Below are 20,817 nucleotides of genomic sequence, written 5' to 3' on the forward strand. Positions count from 1 at the left end.
ACCGTACCGAACCGTACCGTACCAAACTGAACCGTACCGGCCTACTCGGTGGAAACGGGGCTTTAGTTCCTTCATCCACCTCAAACTTGCTGAATTACACACACAACTACGTCTTGAAGATAAATTTCCACCCACAAAAGGTTCTGGACTTCTCCAGTTTTTCTTATTTATTTTTATTAATTTAAATGGGACTGTGGATATAAACGAGCATTGAACGTGTTGACGTAAATATGTCGGATTTAGTAAGATGCTGATTTTCATCCACGGCCCCTTAAATTCCTCCTGTTATTGCTGACTTGGAATCAGTTTGTCTGAAGCAAACTAAATGATCTGTTTAGAAACTGCAACCAGGTAACCTGATTAGTTTTCTAATGCTCCTCCAGGTGTTTCTGGTTTGTACCAGGTACTTTTCCAGCCTTTTGTTGCTCCTGTTCCAACTTTTTCCAGACGTGTTGCTGCATCAGATTCACTATCAGCTCATATTTTCATCACATGGTGAAACGTCTCAGTTTCATCCTCTGACGTGTTGTTTATCTTCTGCTGGGAATAAAATATGACCTGAGGAGGTCTGGAAATAATTTAGAATTTATACTAAAGTCATTTTTTGGAAAAGGGCTTGTAGCTACATGTGCAGTATTAAATGGATGGAAATAAATCATTGCTGCTTGTTTTATGATTGAAATTGTGATCTCCCTCTGGATTAAATTAAATATTTCATTAGTATTTTTGGTTGTGGTTTCCAGCCGGTTCCTGGAACTGTGTTTTATTCGTGGTTCTGATGGAGTTCTCCTCTGAACTGTGATCGTTTAACCAGCTAAACATTAAACAAACCGTCATGTGACACCACTTCCTGCATGACATCATCTAACCGTTATCCCCTATCACATCCATGTTTGCTCTCCGGTCATATGATGGTAACAAACACACGCACACACAGCTGATCTGATGTGTGTGTCAGCTGTTTGCTCTCAGCTGGTCATCCATGAAACACTAACACGTAAAAACTAACAGAGACAAGGACCAACGTCAGGGAGTGACGACGATCGAAGCCAAACTAAAGAGCTGCTGCTACAGAGCCACATCTTCCTCCTCCTCCTCCTCCTTCTCTTCAGATCTGAAGCTTCCGCTCAACCACAAATTCAAAACATATTTCAGAGTTTGGGGATGAAGCTCATCCAGATCTCAACAAGCGTTCAAGTCCAGAAAACCCCTTTCTATAGAAGAAAACATCCACAAATATTCACCCAAACATAACTTGGAAGCAACCATTTCTCCAGGATCATCAAACATCCTCTACAACACTTCCTCCGATCCTCCTCCTGCAGCGCCGAAGTAATAACCCAGCAGAACGTCAGATGGTGAACATCAGACGTCCAGCAGCTTGAGCGGATGCCTGAATGCTCCTCCTGAAACATCCTGCATGAAAACGTCGTTCAGAGGCAGAAGTTCTGCAGAGTTTAGAAAGAAATGATGGATCTCTATCTGGGTCTGAGACGAAAGTTTTATCCACAAGGTTCACGGGCCTGTTCCAGAAAGAGATTCATCTAACTCCCAGAGACCAGACACCCAGGACACGCTGTAGGGAACAGATCTGTCGGCTGGCCTGGGAACTCCTCAGGATCCCCCCTGGACAAATGTGGCAGGGAGAAGGAAGTCTGAGCTTCCCTGGGACAGATGGATGGATGGATGGATGGATGGATGGATGGATGGATGTTTCTCTCCTCCCTGCACGTTAGCTTCCTTTCCCAGTTCGCAGATACATTCAGCCTCATTTATGCTCTACATTAAACACGCATACGTGTTTCCTGCATCTTTTACATGTATAATTCGGTCTGTTTTCAGAGAGCTTATGGATGTGTAGCCAGACGTAGACAGACGTAGACAGACGTAGACAGACGTAGACAGACTTAGCCCGACATAGACAGACGTAGACAGACATAGACAGACGTAGACAGACGTAACCAGACGTAGACAGACGTAGACAGACGTAGCCCGACGTAGACAGACGTAGACAGATGTAGCCAGACGTAGACAGAAGTAGCCAGACGTAGACAGAAGTAACCAGATGTAGACAGACGTAGCCAAACGTAGACAGAAGTAGCCAGACGTAGCCAGACGTAGACAGACATAACCAGATGTAGACAGACGTAGACAGAAGTAGCAAGACGTAGACAGACGTAGCCAGACATAGAGAGAAGTAGCCAGACGTAGACAGACGTAGCCAAATGTAGACAGAAGTAGCCAGACGTAGCCAGACGTAGACAGACGTAACCAGATGTAGACAGACGTAGACAGAAGTAGCCAGACGTAGACAGACGTAGCCAGACATAGAGAGAAGTAGCCAGACGTAGACAGACGTAGCCAGATGTAGACAGACGTAGCCAAACGTAGACAGAAGTAGCCAGACGTAGCCAGATGTAGACAGACGTAGCCAGACGTAACCAGACGTAGACAGACGTAGACAGACGTAGCCATCAGAGTAGCGCCTCTGGACACTGTGGGCGCAGTGTAGCTTACATGTGACCAGCAGGGGGAACAAAGAAGAAGAAGAAGCAGTGATGTATTTAATGTCCTGTGCCAACACAGACCATCGTCTAACAACCATGACAACATAAAGGGCGCATTGGTAGCACAACCGCAGTGGCGTTTGACAGTGTTTCATACAGACGTACATATTTACCTCCTTTCTTCACAGCTCAGTTCATCTCACCACATAATGATCAGGAGTCAAGCCAACACGGTTTTAGGAAATAAGATTTCTTTTAACGTCAACTAAATATGATACAGATGTAATATCTGCATCCTCTAAATTCAGTCAGAGGTAAATATCTTATATTCATTTAATTATAATTTGGGACCACGCCCCCTTTTAGATGTTACAGGTCTTCGGACTTCTCTGCCATCGAGACATCCTTGAAATGTTTGTCCAGCAGCAGGATAGAGGAGTTCTCTTCTCTTCTACTCTTCCTGGTATGTCAGTGGAATTCTTTTACATTTTTCTGGTTTCCAGTCACCTTTTCTTGTTTGTTTCTGTTTGTTTGTTTCGAGGATGCCGCGTGAGGTTTTAGCCGAGTCACGCTTTACGTACCGCGTCACATGCTAGCATAAAAACACACCAAGGCTGATTCAGCAAGGAAACACAAGAAGATGTCAGAGGAAGAGAGAATGAGACAGAGGATGAGAGTCAACATCAAGCTGCAGGTTGGATGAACGGCCATCGACGGGGGGGGGGGGGATCTGATGAAGTTTCTTAGTGCGTCTTTAAACTTCTGCCTCCATGTTCAGTTACTCCGTGTTTGCATTTGGTTTCCTGTGATGGATTTTAAGCTCGTCGGCGTGTCGGCAGCCTGCAGGAGGAACTTCCTGTGCTGTTCAAGCTTCACGCCGTTGCTGTTAAACACGTTTCTGGACGTTGAAGCTTCAACGTTTCTGTTCATTCTAACAGAAAACACTCCGACGCACTGACGTCTGCTCGTTTTCATGTAAACAAATGTGCTGAAAGATGGAAGAAAAACAGCAGAATGATCCTTTAAAGAGTTAATTCTGAGTTTTCTCTGTGTGTCAATCACCTTGACAAGCAGGAGCAGTGATCTCCTCTTCCTCCTCCTCTTCCTCCTCCTCAGCGAGCGCAGCAGGAGAAACAGTGGCAGCTCCTCCTTTATGTCAGCAGCTGTCTTCCAGGTGACTCAGCCAGAGAATGACATCATCCCTGTCAGCACACACACCTGTTTCCTCCACCAGCACCGCCCCCTCCCGCCTCCTGCCAGCTCACACTTCCTGGATCTCTTAAAGGAGAAGCAGCGCTCCGAAAGGACAGGTGAGTCTCCTGACATCCACACACAGGAGCTTTATTCCTCTTTTTCCTCCTGGACGTGTCTTCTCGTCCGAGTTTAACGTCATCACTAACAGCCCAGCTTTAGCAGCATCCAGTCTGCAGAGAGCATCCTCCACAATCCTCAGTTTAAAATCAAATGGAAGGAAAAATAAAAAGCTGCACATCTGCCGGTGAAAAAATCCTTAATGTTTAGTTTCATCTGAATAATTAGAAAAGCCTATAGAAAGATTAATTATACATATTTATGAGATGACACTAACATGACCCATCTGATCTAAAGTACGCGGGTTCCAGTACAGGTGTGAAGGTTTGATGCTGTATGAATGTGATCATAGTTAACTGGGGTGAACTGGGTTTTATCAAACCAGACTTAAAACCAGCCATGTCTCTCTCCTGAGAAAAAAGATGCTATTTCTTTTCTTTTTCTTGAGACTTTACACCATGTAATACCTCACAAATGATGCAAGCATCAGAACCCTAAAACACCCTGATAGCAAGTAAACCCAACATTAGTTTATGAGGAACATAAATTATCCATGTGTATGTACAAAAAAGAAACAAAAAAAGCTTCGTGTCATCTCAACTCAAAAATCTGCCTCAAATATTCTAATTATTTTATTTACAGAAAGCAAAAAGAAAAAAGGCCTCAATTCAGTCCAGTCACAAAATAAAATGCTCCACATTTCATTCATATCCATTCATCCCGGTTTTCCCACCAAAACACGGAAACAGACGACCCAAAGGAACTCTTTCCTCGTGGAAATGGTGACTGTGAGTCTCTTATGGATGAGAAATGGGTTGGACTGGGTGGGCCGGCTTCCCATCCGAAAGAAAAAACCTGCTGGCTGATGCAGCTGGGGCGGGGAGACCAAGGCAGGTGAGCTCAATAACAGGAAAAAAAATATAGAAATGAATAAACGCACATATGGCCAACCATGACTGTCACATCCTGTTCTTCTGGACTTCTCCATCATCCAGCAGGTATTTTGGGCCAGTGCCACCCTGCCCCCCCTAGCTCTGCCCCTGGTGAACAGCAGCTGTAAAGTTTGACTTTTCTGTATTTTATTCCAACACTTAGTTGTTTTGTCTTTGTTTTTGTTTGAGCACTTCTGCTTTGTTAACCTTCCAGAAATGTGCTGATGTCGCCGTTGTTCCCTTTTACCCGACCAATCGAACCTCCCGAACTCCCAAAGAGAAATAAGAGAATCAGGTCTGTTGTTTCAAATGTTCCAGACAGACGGAGCTTCTGTCAGCTGTGTTTAAACTCTGTTATGCATCACAGAGCTTTTCTGATTAATTGCTTCCTGTCAACATCTAAGCTGTCCGGAGGCCTGTTGTCTCATGATCCGTCCACATCTGGACAGTCAGAGTCCAGCTGCTGCTCCCTGCAGGCTTTTCTGAGGAGAGACTCTTCAGGTGTGTAATCTCATCATTAGACGACACACACAGAAGCACACAAACCTTTTCATTACAGCTTATTTCTGGCTCGTCTCCCATAGCAACCAGGCTGCATCATCGCCACGGCTACAGATCTGCAGCACAGGAGTGTAACAGGAACACGAGAGCGAGGACTGAAGGCGAGTCCATCAGCCAAACCTGGAAGAATCGGCTCGGCCACCTCCCAACGAAACAACTCACACCTTCATTTCCAAGATGTTTATTTTCAACCTGAAACACCAAATCTTCACACTGAGCCGTGAGACTGAGCAACGAGTTTATTCCCAACAATACGAACACACACACTCCTGCTCATGGAGGGTGTGAAAGAATTCCTGGGAATGGGGCGTCTGGATGTTAACCTTCATTCATTTGCTAATTTCATACAACAATACAACAATACACACACTCATTACGCATGCAGAAAGAGGTTCTCACACACACACACACACACACAGAAGCCCATGGGATGAGATTAATAATTTGATCATTGAAAGCTTTACACTTTTTTAGTTTTCACTCTTTTACATCACGGTGCCAGTTAGGAAAAATGTCCGTATGTTTTAGAGAGAATAAAGCTTCACACACGGAGTTGTTTGTCCATTCAGAGACACCGTAGTAAATATGGTGGCAAAAATGTTGCAGATAACTATCTACATTTTGTAGTTCAAACAAATAATTGGTGGTTTAGCTACTCGTGGGGAGTCAGCGACGGTTCTTTGAGGACAAGAACCGTGTGGAACATGATTAATGAAGTTTTTAATGACTTTGCAAAACATTGTTCATCTGTTTGATGCCTCTTTAGCTACAGTAGGATTCTGATCCAGGTCCATGTTCAGCATCATGTAGCATGTAGCATCTCTTCTTCTAACATGTCTGGAAACGTCTGGGAAGTTAGGAGACCAGTTGCTGGAGTTTTAGGAGAGGAATGTCGTCCCATTCTGGTCTGATGCAGGATTCTAGCTGCTCTACAGTCCTGGACCTTGGTTGCTGGATTTCTGCTTCCATGATGCTCCAGATGTTGTGTACTGGTGAAAGGTCTGGACTGCAGGCAGGCCAGTTCAGCAGCCGGACTCGTCTCCTGTGAAGCCATGCTGCTGTGATGGATGCAGGATGTGGTTCAGCATCGTCTTGCTGAAATCTGCAAGGTCTTCCCTGAAAGAGACGTTGTCTGGATGGAGCAGATGTTGCTCTAAAACCTCCATGTACTTTTCAGCATTGATGGAGCTTCAAAATCACAAGATTCTCCACTTCCAGGATAAACATCTTGTCCACAATGATGAAAATAAAAGACAAGCTGTGTTTCCATTACAGTATTTCGCAAAATAAAAGCGATATTTCTAAGATTTCGATAAAGTGCAACTGCGATTTGCAGGTGTTTCCACTGAATGGTGTTTAGCTGTTATTCCTCCACTCTCAGGAAGATGGAGTTTCTAAATCTTTGTAAAACTCTTGCATTTCACCGTTGTTTGCCATCAAGGATGATGATTATATTTTTTTCTTTAATTATTTGTAAAAAAGATTCCCGTCTACTCAGAATGCACCATCTCTATTTGAAATGAACTGGTCATGTGACCAGCTACGTCACGTCCGGTGAAGCGTAAATGCGAGAAAAGTGTTTCCATTACACTTTTGCGATATACTTCTATATCGACACGTCTGGAAAAACCTCCTCATGAGAGCGTAAAAACTTTTCAGCTTTTTCGAAATGGAGGTATTTCCATTACTGTTTTTTTAATGCGATTTTTAGCTTTTGTGCAATTCTAGAGGTAACAGAACCTACTGGTAACCTACTGAGACACCCTGACCGATTAATGATGTAATGTTTACATCAGGGGTGTCCAAAGTTGGTCCTCGAGGGACGCTGTCCTGCAGATTTTCCAATATTTCCTGCTTCAACACACCTGACTCAAATGAAATTGATCCAACAGCCTTTTAACTTTTGACTCATCAATTTGGGTCAGGTGGTTTTGGAGCAGGGACACATCAAAAACCAGCAGGATTGTGGCCCTTGAGGACCGGATTTGGGTACCCCTGGTTTACATGGTTCAGCAGCGCAAAGCTGCAAGGGGGCTTTTATTTTGAAAATTACCAGAAGCTTTTACGCTGCTCCCGTGTTCGATTTCCTGTCTCCCCTATCTGAACTGCTGAGTTTGATGCGTGTTCCGTCAGAAATACAGTGGTTCCTCGTTCCTCAGAGTTACGTTTTAAAATAACCCGCAATAGAAATCCGTGAAGTAGTGAGCTTTATTTTTTACAATTATAGATGTTTTAAGGCTGTAAAACACTCACTACACACTTTATACACTTTTCTCAGACAGGCATTAACATTTCACACCCTCAAAGTTCAAACCTTCGTAGAAAATAAGTCCAATATTATAGATGCAGAACTGTAAAAAATAAAGCCTGCAAAATTACACAAAAAAAATATCTGCGAAACAGCGAGGCCGCGAAAGGTGAACCGTGTTATAACGAGGGACCACTGTAGACTCGGCGCGTATGTTCAGCGCAGAGCCCGACTAGGCACTTCTGGGACGCATCATGAAACAAATTCCTCTTATACCCAATCCTGACACCCTCACCTGTGACCACTTAATCTGCTGATTGGAGAAACTTCGGGGTCACATGCCAGAATATTCTAGAAAATTTTCTATTTTTGATTCAAACAACTTTTTTCAAGTGTGTTGCTGCATTAAGCTACATTTGTTTCCTTTTCCTAAATAGTTTTTAAAATCAAAGTTTTAGTTTAGGGGTGCCCATACTTATGCCTGTATTCTTTTTAAAAACTTTTTTCTCTCTATTGGTTGTAGTTAAATTGTTCAGGTTCAAACCCACATTCAAAGGTGGGAAAAGTTCAGAAATGATTTACTGTGGTCTCATTTTTAACTTCATAAACAGCTGGAATATAACGGGTGTGAAACGTTTCTACATGGCTGCAGCCGCATGATGCCGGATGGCTCCATGTCCGAGCTTCTTTCCACTCTGCTGTTAATCTAACCATCACCGACTTACGAGGTGGATTTTCTCAGCTCTGCTGAAGCTTTTAAAAGGTTCATTTCAGTTATTACAATAAAAAAAGAAAATCCAGTTGAATCCCGTGGAGCCATTTGGAAAGCTTCAGCACCAGGAAAACAACGTTAAAAAGTTTTACGTCAGAATCAAATCTTATCTCAGAAAATAAAAACTAGACACTCATGATGAACGCCGATGAGATTTATATAAAATTATACTTTATTTAAACAACTAATTCCAAACACATACAGTAACTCTGGAAACGGTAACAGCTCGTTTGTCCACAACCTGGACGTCAGTGGACGGTTTTCCTTCCCGTTCAGCAGGATTTCATGTTCCATCAAATAAATTCACTTTGTTTCTTTTTAACATAAAACCTGTTTTAAAGCTTAAAATCAAACTTTGTTCGTCTCCTGGAACCTTCCGCTCCTCCTCGGGTCCTGCTCACACATAATCCTGATCCCTGCAGGATGCTCCTGTCCGGTTTTTAACCCGCTCCAGGTCCAGGTCCTTGTTCCACTCTACTCAAAGCTCTCCAGGATGGGCTCGTGTCCCGTCTCTTTGAGGAAGCGCAGCAGGTCGTCGGGTCGGAGCCCCATGGTGGCGGCGTTGGTCATGGGGTGGAAGTAGACCATCTGGTGGCCTCCTTCCACCAGGTCCCGGTCCAAAACCAACTTCACGCTCTGATCCTCATCAAAGAGCAGAGCGAGAGCCGTTGCACAGCCTTGACCCACCTGAGAGGACACAGAAACAGGAAGAAAGTCAGAGAACAATCAATGACAAAACGATGACAGAAGATTCACAAAAACTCCTAAAATCATCTAAACAAGACCACAAAAACACTCACCGTCCACTTACCAGCCCCACCTGTTCACCTTCAGGTTAACACTCTTATCTAACCATCCAATCACACAGCAGCATGCAGTCATGTAGACATGGTGGAGACGACCTGCTGATGAGGTGATAGAAAGGCACCAGGAAGTCCAATCAGCACTGTTTCCAACCAAAGTCTGCAGAACAGCATCTCTGAACACACAACACGTCCAGCCTTGAAGCAGATGGGCTCCAGCAGCAGAAGACCACACGGGTGGCTCCTGCCAGCTAAGACCAGTGGGGGGAGGTTTTCTTGGCCCACTTTGGGCCCCTTAGTACCAACGTGGCCTGGTTTAACCAGCACAGCCTACCTGAGTATTGTTGCTGACCATGTCCATCCCTTTATGACCACAGTGGAGCATCTTCTGATGCTACTTCCAGCAGGATAATGCACCATGTCACAAAGCTCAGATCATCTCCACCTGCTTTCTAGAACATGACGATGAGTTCACTGGACTCCAACGGCCTCCACAGCCACCAGATCTCAGTCCAGTAGAGCAGCTTTGGGATGTGGTGGAACGGGAGATTCTCATCATGGATGCAGCCGACAAACCTGCAGCAACTGTGTGATGCTGTCATGTTAATATGTAGAAAACCTCTGAGGAAGGTTTCCACCACCAGCTTCATCTATCACACCAGGATTAAAAAGGTCCGACCCGGTACTAGAAGGTGGACCTGATGAAGAGGACGACCCGGTACTAGAAGGTGGACCTGATGAAGAGGACGACCCGGTACTAGAAGGCGGTCCTGACGAAGAGGACGACCCGGTACTAGAAGGCGGTCCTGACGAAGAGGACGACCCGGTACTAGAAGGTGGACCTGATGAAGAGGACGACCAGGTACTAGAAGGTGGACCTGATGAAGAGGACGACCAGGTACTAGAAGGGGGACCCGATGAAGAGGACGACCCGGTACTAGAAGGTGGACCTGATGAAGAGGACGACCTGGTACTAGAAGGTGGACCCGATGAAGAGGACGACCCGGTACTAGAAGGTGGACCTGATGAAGAGGACGACCTGGTACTAGAAGGTGGACCCGATGAAGAGGACGACCCGGTACTAGAAGGTGGACCCGATGAAGAGGACGACCCGGTACTAGAAGGCGGTCCTGATGAAGAGGACGACCCGGTACTAGAAGGTGGACCTGATGATGAACACTTGCTGTGTTCTTCATTGCTGTGAGTTTATGATCTCAGTTCTTCAATTTGCCAACACAACTTATATTAAGACACCTTCCACTGCGGGATGTTATAGAGCAGCTCGAGCAGCAACGAGTAAAACAGCTGCAACACAGAATGAATAAAAACAACGAGCAGAAACTCAGCTACCTTGAGTTTTTCCAACATCGCTGCTTCGTCGGCGAAGCGCAGGTTGCCGCTGCCAACACCCAGCTTTTTAGCAAGGTTGTTAAGGTTCACCTGCAGGCAGAGATAAGGGGTTAGCATCATCTCAGGTGTACAGGTGGAGAATGTTAACCATTGAAGGCAGGTCTAGTGAAGAGGGTGGATTACCGAGCGGTCGTGGCGGGCTGACACCAGCCAGAGGGTTTTTTTCTTCTTGTCCTTCAGGAAGAGGTTTTTAGTTACGGCGCCACTCACTTCCTGCAGGTGAGGCATCATCTCCTCTACCGTAAACACCTGTAGGGGAGGGGGTTACAGAAAGGTCAGAGATCAGCAAGGACCCCCCCCCCCCCGAATTCAGTGCAAAGTTCTACATTTTCTACCATGCTGGACTATTATAACCTGTAAACAAAACTTGCAGCTTCATCAAACTGACTTTCGCTGCAGGACAACCAGGCTGGAAGTGAAGGTGCGCGCGGACTAGCTGTTATTTGGCGCCCTCTGCTGGCTCCGCAGATCAGTGCATCAAAACTGGTCAGACAGGTTATGAACGCTGTTAATAAACAAGCTGTTAACAAATAGGAAAAATGATCCCTTACACTGAATTCTATCTTTAGTTAATATTTAATCAACTCTATATATTTTAAAATAAGTGTTGCAGTTTAGAAAAGTTTCTGGCGGATTTACACATACAATGGCTACTCCACCAGATTCCCTTCAAAAACTCTCTCTATTTAAGATTAAACCAGTTCTGTGTACATAACAATGAGATAAAAAGAAACAAATTCAAGAGATTCAAGCTTCTATAGAGGTGCTTTAAAATTCGGCTAAAAGCTAAAATGCCGTGTAACACAAATATAATAGAAACAATGACGTTTATGTGTCCACGTGTCTGCGGAATATGTAGAGAAAAAGACAACGCAAAAACGCAAAAAATACACGACAGCAAGTTTTCAAAATGCTAATAAATAGAGCCGAATAGGAGTGTGAGTGTTACCATTTCAGACAATGTCCTTAAATACATCGAAAGATCTTTATATCATTTACAGTAGATAAAGAACCTTAAATAAATATAAAATGATGATGGGATTCGGTGGTATTTTATCATCGGTAAAAGAAGAAAAAAAATAGATCCGCTCGGTGTTTGGTGATTCTCAGTTTTAGCATGTACTCTCACGCAGGTTATTCTGTGGTTTGTAGGACCGGGCAGTTCGTTCACAGAACCCGAGCAGTTTTATTCTGGGTTCGGATTTACCGGCGGGTGCTCCACGCAGCTCGTCTGGATGTTCAGAGTCTGCAGACATTTCTCCAGCTCTGCGCGCAGATCCTCCGACATGGTGTGGAAATTTGGAGCAACAAACACGGACACACAGGTGGACGGGACGTCAGAAACAGCTGCACCTGGAATCCGTCTTCTTCCTGCTTTCATGGGACCGGGTTGGTCAATGAGCTCAGAGGCGCCATCTGCTGGAGAGACGAGCAGAACCAAAACTGTCTGTTCTTTAAACGTCAGTAGTTGCCACCAAGTATTTCTCCATGAATATTCTAGGATGTGATGTGAAGTTAAACTTCCAAATTGTCTTTGTGATAAAGCTCAGAGTGCCAAAAGTCACCCCGCGCCATCATTTGGTGTCAGGTTTGAGTGTTCTGACATCTTGTGGCGATCCCACAGGAATCCTCATTGTCCTCTAGTAACCTTTAGATTTTTGTTCAGATTCTTATTATTAAATAGTTTTTTGTCTCTAAAATTCATTTAGTGATGGGAAGTCGGGCTCTTTTCAAAGATTAGTCTCTTTTGGTTCGACTAGAAGAGTTGGTGTTCTGTTGAAACGTGCTACCGTGTACCAAAGGTTTAGTTGTCTGTTAGTCTTCATGAACACTAAATGGACATCTCTCTTTTCAGTGAATATTGTGAAGAGTTGATGATGTCTGTCACCATGAAGCTGCTAAACACTGAAGACTGAAGGGCATGTTGACAATGGCCCACTTCCACCTGAATGACATGCGTTATGAAACAAATCCGTAACGGATGAAGCATTAGCTCACCTCATTGACCCAGTTTAACACAGAACACAAGGTGGATCTTTGTTTGAATCTGTTTCACTTTAAGCAAATGAAAATTACACAACTGTTGAGATTTGGGTCAGAGCAGCATCGTCAGGTAAAGTGCGACAGTCACATTGGTGTGGCTGGAGACTTCCCTCTCATGAGGCTGCGAAACAAACACAATCCAAAGATTATAACAAGCGGAACCCGCCCGTGTCTGATGCTGGCGTGGTTTAACACCTTTGTGAACATAAAAACTTTAGGGAATCAGTAAACAATCTGAGAAAAAGAGTGACTGACATCAGTTCTTCACTTTAAATCCTTGTTTCGGCAGAGGTGGGTAGAGCAGCAAAGAACTGTACTCAAGAAAGTTCTTTCACAAGTAAAAGTAAAAAGTAGTCATCCAAAAAAGTAAACAGGTAAAAGTAGGCGTTTTGGTGAGGTGAAAAGATTACTCAAGGTACTGAGTAACTGTTGTGATTGTAATGATATATATTTTTTCCCTTCGAGAAATTATGTAAGGTGAGACAAGACCATCCTAACCATCCAGAAGTTTCCACAATTAGTAGCTGACACATAATGGTCTGATTAACTTATGGGAGCTAATGGTATTTTATTCATGCTGTGAGTGTGCTTTTAAAGGTGTGTGTCATATGGCATGCAGTGACTGGTCTACCATGTATGCAGGTCTTCCTGAGTGGAAGCAGCACCCAGGTGGTGCTGGGATTTGAAGCAAGGATCTCCTGTTTACGAGACAGGCGCTTTCACCAACTAAGCTACAGCACCTCATCTTCAGCCTTTGGTTGTATGGATTTGAGGATTTTCTTCAACGTAAGGCACCTGAGCATTTATGGATAGTCTGCGTGATCAACTTCAAACTTGTTTTTGTGTGAGATGGTGCAGGAATGAAGGCCCATGTGTGTTATTCTTTATACTAGACAGTGAGAGAGGTTGAGAAGCATTTCTCAGATTCTGCAGGAGCAGTGGAATTTTTGTTCTGGGTTCGGGGGAATGGAACAGTTCCATGAAAGGATCACAGAGCGTGTGCAGGAGTTTTCTGAATCAATCTTCATGGTTTATGGTATTTCTGAAAACTAATGACAGTCATTTCCTGCTGGAAATGATTACAGGTCATTGGTTCTTTGCAACCGGCCAATCTGGCCGTGCACACCCAGGGTGAGAGCTTGGTTTGCACGGCCTGCAGTAAGTCAAACTTATTTCTGGACTCTGCCAAGACCTCCCGTTGTCAGTGACTCTTGATTAATGACATTATGGACATTTTTTGCAGAGGTTAAGCCAAAGGTCGCCAGGGTTAGAGTTCAGTTAGTTTGGAACTACACCTCTGCATTTCTGTAGCTGATGTGGTCCTAGTGGTCTCACTTTATGGATAATAATATTGCAGACAGAAGGAACTTGGAGCAGAGTTTTAGGAAGCTGGGACGACAATGAGCAACTCTAAGTATGCATCATGGTCAGTGTTGGGAATAACGCGTTACAGTAACGATATTACTTTTTTGGGTAATGAAGTAAAGTAATGCGTTACACTTAAAATATCTGTAACGAAATGACTTTACTGGACTACAGTAACATGTTTTTCTGCGTTACTCGAGCCGTGTTTGTCTATGTGTAAAGCTATGATTGGTTTTAAGTGGTACGCGCATGCTGCTGCCTGTGTGTGTGTTTGCTGGGCATGTTGTCATAGAGATCAATTTGAGTGACGTAGCTGATTGTGCGCCAACCAAGGAAAAAGAAAAATGGAGCTGGAGACGGAGACAGGGGCTTTTGGTCAGCGGCGATATTTGCATTATTTTCAGTTCAGTCCAGTTTCAGTCCAAACTTGTGGCAAAAGATCCTTCAGCAGCCGACCCCCCTAAACAAGCAGCCGACCCACCTAAACAAGCAGCCGACCCACCTAAACAGGCAGCTGACCTGCCTAAACAAGCAGCCGACCCACCTAAACAAGCAGCCGACCCACCTAAACAAGCAGCCGACCCACCTAAACAAGCAGCCGACCCACCTAAACAGGCAGCTGACCCGCCTAAACAAGCAGCCGACCCACCTAAACAAGCAGCCGACCCACCTAAACAAGCAGCCGACCCACCTAAACAAGCAGCCGACCCACCTAAACAGGCAGCTGACCCGCCTAAACAAGCAGCCGACCCACCTAAACAAGCAGCCGACCCACCTAAACAAGCAGCCGACCCACCTAAACAAGCAGCCGACCCACCTAAACAGGCAGCTGACCTGCCTAAACAAGCTAAGCTTTTTTCAACATTTCCTGGAGCGCAGCAGCCGGTAAGACAGAAATGAAGAAGCTAGTTGCAGGTTCATTGTAGGAGACATGCTCCCCTGTCAACTATTGAATCGCCCAGGTTTAGAAAAATACTAGATAAAATGATGGTGAGACAAATGTGTCCATTTCTTCCCACAGACAGGGATGTTGTTCTTGTGGTTTTAAAGCCATTTTGTTTACAATATACAGTAAACACTCTGCAGACAGGCAGCGATGTTTGTCCATGTCTACATGGTGAGTTTAGAAATGGTAAAGTAAAGTAATAAGTAGTGATGTTGCTTTTCAAATGCAGTAACAAGTAAAGTAATTTCATTACATTACAATTTACAGAAGTAACGACTAGATACTTTTTTAGAGTAACTACCCCAGCTCTGATCATGGTCCATAGTTATTAAAGGTTGGACTTTCTGGCTCCTGTCTTCAATGAACTGCTGCAAACAGTGAATGTTTCATGGGTATATAACCTCACGCATGGGAATAGTACGCAGAACTTTGATCACATGGTATGGATTCAGAACACAGTTGCTTGCCAATGCAAATGGTTTTACTGCTGTTAGAGTGCTTCTCTACTTTTTAAAGGTGCATGTTCTTGTGGTGTACATAATGACTTTACATAAAAATCACCCAGAGAGTAGAACGTTGGAAATATCTCCCATTTAAACAAGGCTATACAAGCAGTTAGGACAGTAAACAGGCACTGCTGGGATTTGAACCCAGGATCTCCTGTTTACGAGACAGGCGCTTTCACCAGCTAAGCCACAGCACCTGGAGTTTCTCCTTCTGGTACTTTTCTTTAGGATTGCCTTCAATGTAAAGGCCCATTTATGCTCCCATACGTACGTAAATAGGTTCGCACATTTCAAACGTCATACATCACCACCCTCATATTTGCAAGCGTCTTTTACGTTGCCATGGTTGGTGAGTCAATCCATCCACTAATGGGCAGTGCTGAGTTCAGAGTTCATGTCCGCGTTCTGACGTGAGGTTCAGACACTGGTTGGTGGCGGTAATGCACCGCTATAATGTTTTTTGTAACCACCCAACTCTAAAGTGGTTGTCCTCGCAAAAATTATGAATCAACAACAAAGATTTTAACTACCAGAAAAAGAAAATATGATGAGGCGTATCTTACCGCAGGCTTGACCAGGTAATAGTCGAGTAATGGTAAAGGTAAATAGCAGGTAATGAAGAGACAGTTGGAAACCATTGCCTTAACCTAACCTTAACCAGCTGACTGCCCAGCCAACGCTCAAACCAAGTCTAAGTACCTATAAGTTGGTGTACAGCCAGATCGCTGTCTCCATATCTGTATGAAAAACAAGCGCACACACATAAACACACACAGAGCAGGCATAGGACTTCAGCCAGATCAGCAGCTGATTCAGAAACAGCAGGCGAGACATCACTGAAGGATCAGCTCTGATTGGCTGAAGTCCTATGTCTGCACAGCAGGTGCGTCTCACTCTGCAAGCTGGACTGAATGGTCAGTGTTCATTGGTCGAATGAGCAGCGTCCACTTCATCACGAAAAGCAGAAACGTGTCTTTAAATAAAGAAACATTTACTTTTGCTTTATGTTGTGGGTTTTAGACAGATTATGTATCATCTGTGAGCTTCATGTTCTCTGACTGAAGCTCAATAAGATGTAAAACTGATCAGGACTTGCTGGTCCATCCCAGCTGCTACGGGGTGGGATGGAGTGGGTCCACCCTGGTCAGGCCACCAGTCTGTTGCATTGATGCCAGTTTTTATGTGGTTTTATGTATTAAAATAGACTAAATAAACATAATCTGAAGATATTTCATAATTTTCTAGGCAATATTGCACCACAATGGTTTATCTTATTATTCTTTTTTTATTTTTATAAAAACATTTATTTAAGAAATGTGTAAAATATTTAACAGCTTCAACAAGTTACAATAAATTATATTTTAAATGTAAAAGTCTTTATAAAAGAAAACCTTTTACAAACTTTTATGTCTGAGAGTTGTCTGGAGGCAACATTAGACCGTCGTGGAAAAACCCAGTTAAATAAACATCTAGACGAGTCTGAGAGTCACGAAGTTCGTGTAAAGTCCGAAAACTTTACACGAACTTCGTATGAAAACCAAGATCACGGACTAAACATGAAACTTTCATCAGTCTTTCCTGACATGTGTTACAATTATCCTCTGCAAAAGTAGTATACTTGAAGTTTATTTCATTAAGTATAATTGAGTATTTTTTTTTTTTTTTTTTTTTTTCGGACCACAAAGGTAATCAGGCAAGCAATTCAAATTGTAGAAAGAGGGGAAAAGGGACAAAGAAGGGGACTGGATGATTTTGCTTGCTTGTTTTCTTGTTCTTCTTGATTTGTCATGTATTTTATTTTATCTTTTAGAAGAGAATCTTTTTTTATAACTTTGTTCGAAAAAAAAAAAAAAATAAATAAATGAAATGAAAAAAAGTATACTACAGACCATGTACTTGTAGTCCACTAGAAAGAATACTAACTTAATGCTTCTTCTGACTAAATTGAAACATTTTAATTTTATAAAAGTATACTTTAAGTATAATTTATAAGGTCATTTTAAGTTTAAGAAAGTACACTTCCAAGTATACAAGTACACTCATCTATATACTACTAGTGCACTACATAAATACTTCTTGTCCACATTGTAGTTTCTTGACATATACTATAAGTATACTTTTATGAACTTAGAATTACTAAACTTAAACTTTTAGGAACATAAAGATGATGAGCACACGTACTATTTACTGTAAACCTTTAAACTCCAGCTCTACATGATACTACCTGGTACTACCTCAAAGCAAACGCGTAAAAAAACATTTTTATTCAGCTAAATTAAATTTAAACATGACTCAGTGACTTGACCTTATTCTGTACTTGGATCAAAATATACTAAGTATTAGTACTTTGTGGCAGAAAGAAGTAAAAAGTATACTTAAGTACAAGCTTTAGTATGAAAGTATAAGTTGTAGTATTAATGTACTTAGTCTCAGACTTTTCTTTATACTTTTCAGTTTAAGCTAAGTACTTCACTATTCTATTTTTAAATATATGAAATATAGTATATAAAAAGGAAACTGTCAGTATACTGTCTCAGTTTAAGTATGAAATAAGTATACTCGTAGTACACTCGTAGTACTCGTAGATGCTGCTGGAGCTCCATGAAGAACTACCAGATCTGCTTTCTGCCTCCTACAAACAGAGAATCTGGCTGAGTTTGTTCTGGAAATGGAGGAAATGTGTTAAAGATTAAGCCTCCTTCAGTCCAATAGAGCACTTTAAACACAACACTGCTGACCAAAGTGCTGCACAATAAAACAACACATCCGTACGAAGCCCGTCTATAAATACACAGACCGCGGCCTGGAGGCCACAGCCTGAACAGCACCATCACATTCTCTTTGTTAAATCATAAAGGCAAGGCAAATGTATTTGTATAGCACATTTCATGTACAAGACAATTCAAAGTGCTTTACATAAAACATTTCAGCAGGGTGCAGAAAAAAAAGATTAAAAAGATTAAAAGAAATGCAATTAATGAAATAAAACAGATAAAATGCAAGAAATAAAATTTCAGTGTGGGGAAAGACAATAAAATAATAAATTACATTAAAATGATTAAAAGCAAGATAAGTTAAAAAAGTTACCGTGCAGATTTCATGCATAGACACATGAGAAAGAAATGTTTTTAACCTGGATTTAAAAATGTCTACATTTGGGGAAAGTTTAATCTCCACTGGCAGTTTGTTCCACTTGTTTGCAGCATAACAGCTAAATGCTGCTTCTCCATGTTTAGTCTGGTCTCTGGTCTGGACTCTGGTCTGGACTCTGGTCTGGACTAGATGACCAGAGTCTTTGGATCTAAGAGCTCTGCTAGGTTTATATTCTCTGAACATATAACAGATGTATTCTGGGCTTAAACCATTCTGGGATTTGTAAATGATCAGAAGGGTTTTAAAATCTATTCTGTGACTGACTGGAAACCAGTATAAACTGGAAACCAGTGTAAAGATGTAAAACTGGTGTGATGTGTTCAGATCTCTTAGTCCTGGTTAAAACTCTAGCAGCAGCGTTTTGGATGAGCTGCAGATGTAAAGAACAAAATGATGATGAAGGATCTGTTTTTTAAACAGTAAATACACCGAAACACACACAACACCAACATTTCCTGCAAGCATGTTGATTCCATCGTAGTTCACTGTTGCCAGGGCAACAGTTGTGTTTGATCACTTTTTCGTGGTCTAATTAGCAAAAAACTTGTATTAAGCTGTTCAAAAAAGGTTTTACTTCCTTTGCAGTGTTGATATATTTTGCCCAGATAGAAAATGTCAGGAAATAATGTTTTTAGATCTTTTTTTGGATCAAAATAAAAAAATAAAGTCCTCCGAAAGGGTTTTAGTATGGCTTCCTGAGTCATGTGACAAATTAAAGCATAGCTATTGGTTCACTATGATCTTCCCTCCTTTGTGAAGGAAAAACGGGTGTGTTGCCTGAACACAACACTATGCAATAGCGGGTTAAGTTTATTTTGGAGTTACCAACCTAATATTTCTGATTTTAGACTGTAGGAAGAATCTTGAATCCAGACAGAACCCACGTAAATATGGAGGCAACATGCAGACTCCACACAGAAAGAACCCAGTTGACATTAGAGCCAAGAATCTTCTTCCCACAGTGCGAACCACCACACCACCATGGTGCCCATTTAAATTCTTGTTTTGTGGAGAAAAGCTAACAACAGCTAGTTTAAAACCTTACATCACCAGCACATAAATAAGCTGACTTAGACAGTTTTTCCTCTCTTTAGAAGTTTCCCACAATATGTATAATACAAACCAGTAAATAACTACTTCTATCTTTTTGCAGAGCCATAAATAACTTGATGCATTCTCAGGCTTGCTTCTCCAGATAAAGTCAGATATAGCAATGGTATGCCCCAAATTCAGGCCCCAACCAAATGTCCTAACTTTTCCACTAATCCCCAACATGAAGAGTGGTCCTCATAAAGATAGTTGCATCAGACCACACACACTCAGCAGGTCCTGCTGGGTCAGTTTGGATCAGAGACCCTCCACCCTGCGGGCTCCTGCATCAGCAACCAGTCATGCAGAAGTCCTGAGATCCACATCACTTCCACCAAATAATTCTCTGTAATACGTGAGATAAATGAGGTTCACAGAACTCACACATGACATGCAGCTTCACCAAGTCTGCTCCTCCATCTGTCTCTGCATGTACTCATGAGAAACAGCAGCACAGCTTTTATAAGTTAAGGTCAAGTTCACATCCTTGGAACATAAACAGTAAGTACAAGAAAGAAACAACAACAGAAAAGTATAAAAAATCAGCCTTAAAAAACCTTAAGAACACACCGCCTGAAAGCTTCCCTGCTCTAAGCAGCTGAACTGATCACAGATGGATGAAAGCAGAAGGGTGGCAGAGACTGAACAGATCTCAGCCTTCATTCGTCATAACTCTGCAACACCGGCTTCAGTTAATGATAACGAGTCATGTTTGCATCATCCGTCATGCAGCACCACTGCATTTCACTGGATTACCCAGAAACTTCTTCTGCAGGGATGAGTTTTAAAACAAACTTCGTTTCTTCATTTGAAAACTAAGAAATGTTCAAATACAAAAATAAATCCAGCATCTGAGTCAGACTGACATCCACAGACCACCAGACTTTCAGACCCTTCAGACCGATGTTCAGGATCCAGTTTTCATCTGGTGGTGCCCATAAAGAATGTTTTCCATTAATAATTTAAATTAATTTTAATAACTGTCCTTGGAGACATGATTGACTGCAAATATCTTGTTCTCATCAACCTCATCACAGTCTTCAGGAACAGTTCTCCAGACATCTTGAAGGACTTTCCAAAGCTTTCCTTCAGATGTTTCTGCTTTTTGTTCCGTTCTGTGGAATCAGAGGGTCCCACACTGCTTCAATAATGTTGAGGTCCGGGTTCTGGG

The 20,817-nt window shown here is 42.6% G+C and overlaps 1 protein-coding gene and 1 non-coding gene across 3 annotated transcripts; both read right to left on the reverse strand.

Moving 5' to 3' along the window:
* Window positions 1-8,480: 8,480 nt before the first annotated feature.
* LOC121655256 (prolyl-tRNA synthetase associated domain-containing protein 1-like) lies at window positions 8,481-15,246 on the reverse strand. 2 transcript variants are annotated; one of them, XR_006013115.1, is made up of 6 exons: window positions 15,200-15,246; window positions 11,752-11,963; window positions 10,668-10,793; window positions 10,485-10,574; window positions 8,662-9,018; window positions 8,481-8,595 (listed from the first exon to the last, which is right to left on the reverse strand). XR_006013115.1 is itself a non-coding variant. In XM_042009759.1 (5 exons), exons 1-5 carry the CDS (start codon window positions 15,219-15,221, stop codon window positions 8,806-8,808), a joined length of 663 nt encoding a protein of 220 aa, XP_041865693.1. In that variant the 5' UTR covers window positions 15,222-15,246; the 3' UTR covers window positions 8,481-8,805. The 2 variants fall into 2 exon arrangements, 1 of the variants encoding a protein (XP_041865693.1); XM_042009759.1 differs by having other exon boundaries at window positions 8,481-9,018.
* Window positions 15,247-15,527: 281 nt separating this feature from the next.
* On the reverse strand, window positions 15,528-15,601 carry trnat-cgu. Its single transcript has one exon. It is a non-coding gene; the product is annotated as a tRNA-Thr (tRNA).
* Between the last annotated feature and the right edge of the window lie 5,216 nt (window positions 15,602-20,817).

The sequence above is a fragment of the Melanotaenia boesemani genome, chromosome 16 (genome assembly GCF_017639745.1).
Source record: "Melanotaenia boesemani isolate fMelBoe1 chromosome 16, fMelBoe1.pri, whole genome shotgun sequence".
Taxonomy (NCBI): domain Eukaryota; kingdom Metazoa; phylum Chordata; class Actinopteri; order Atheriniformes; family Melanotaeniidae; genus Melanotaenia; species Melanotaenia boesemani.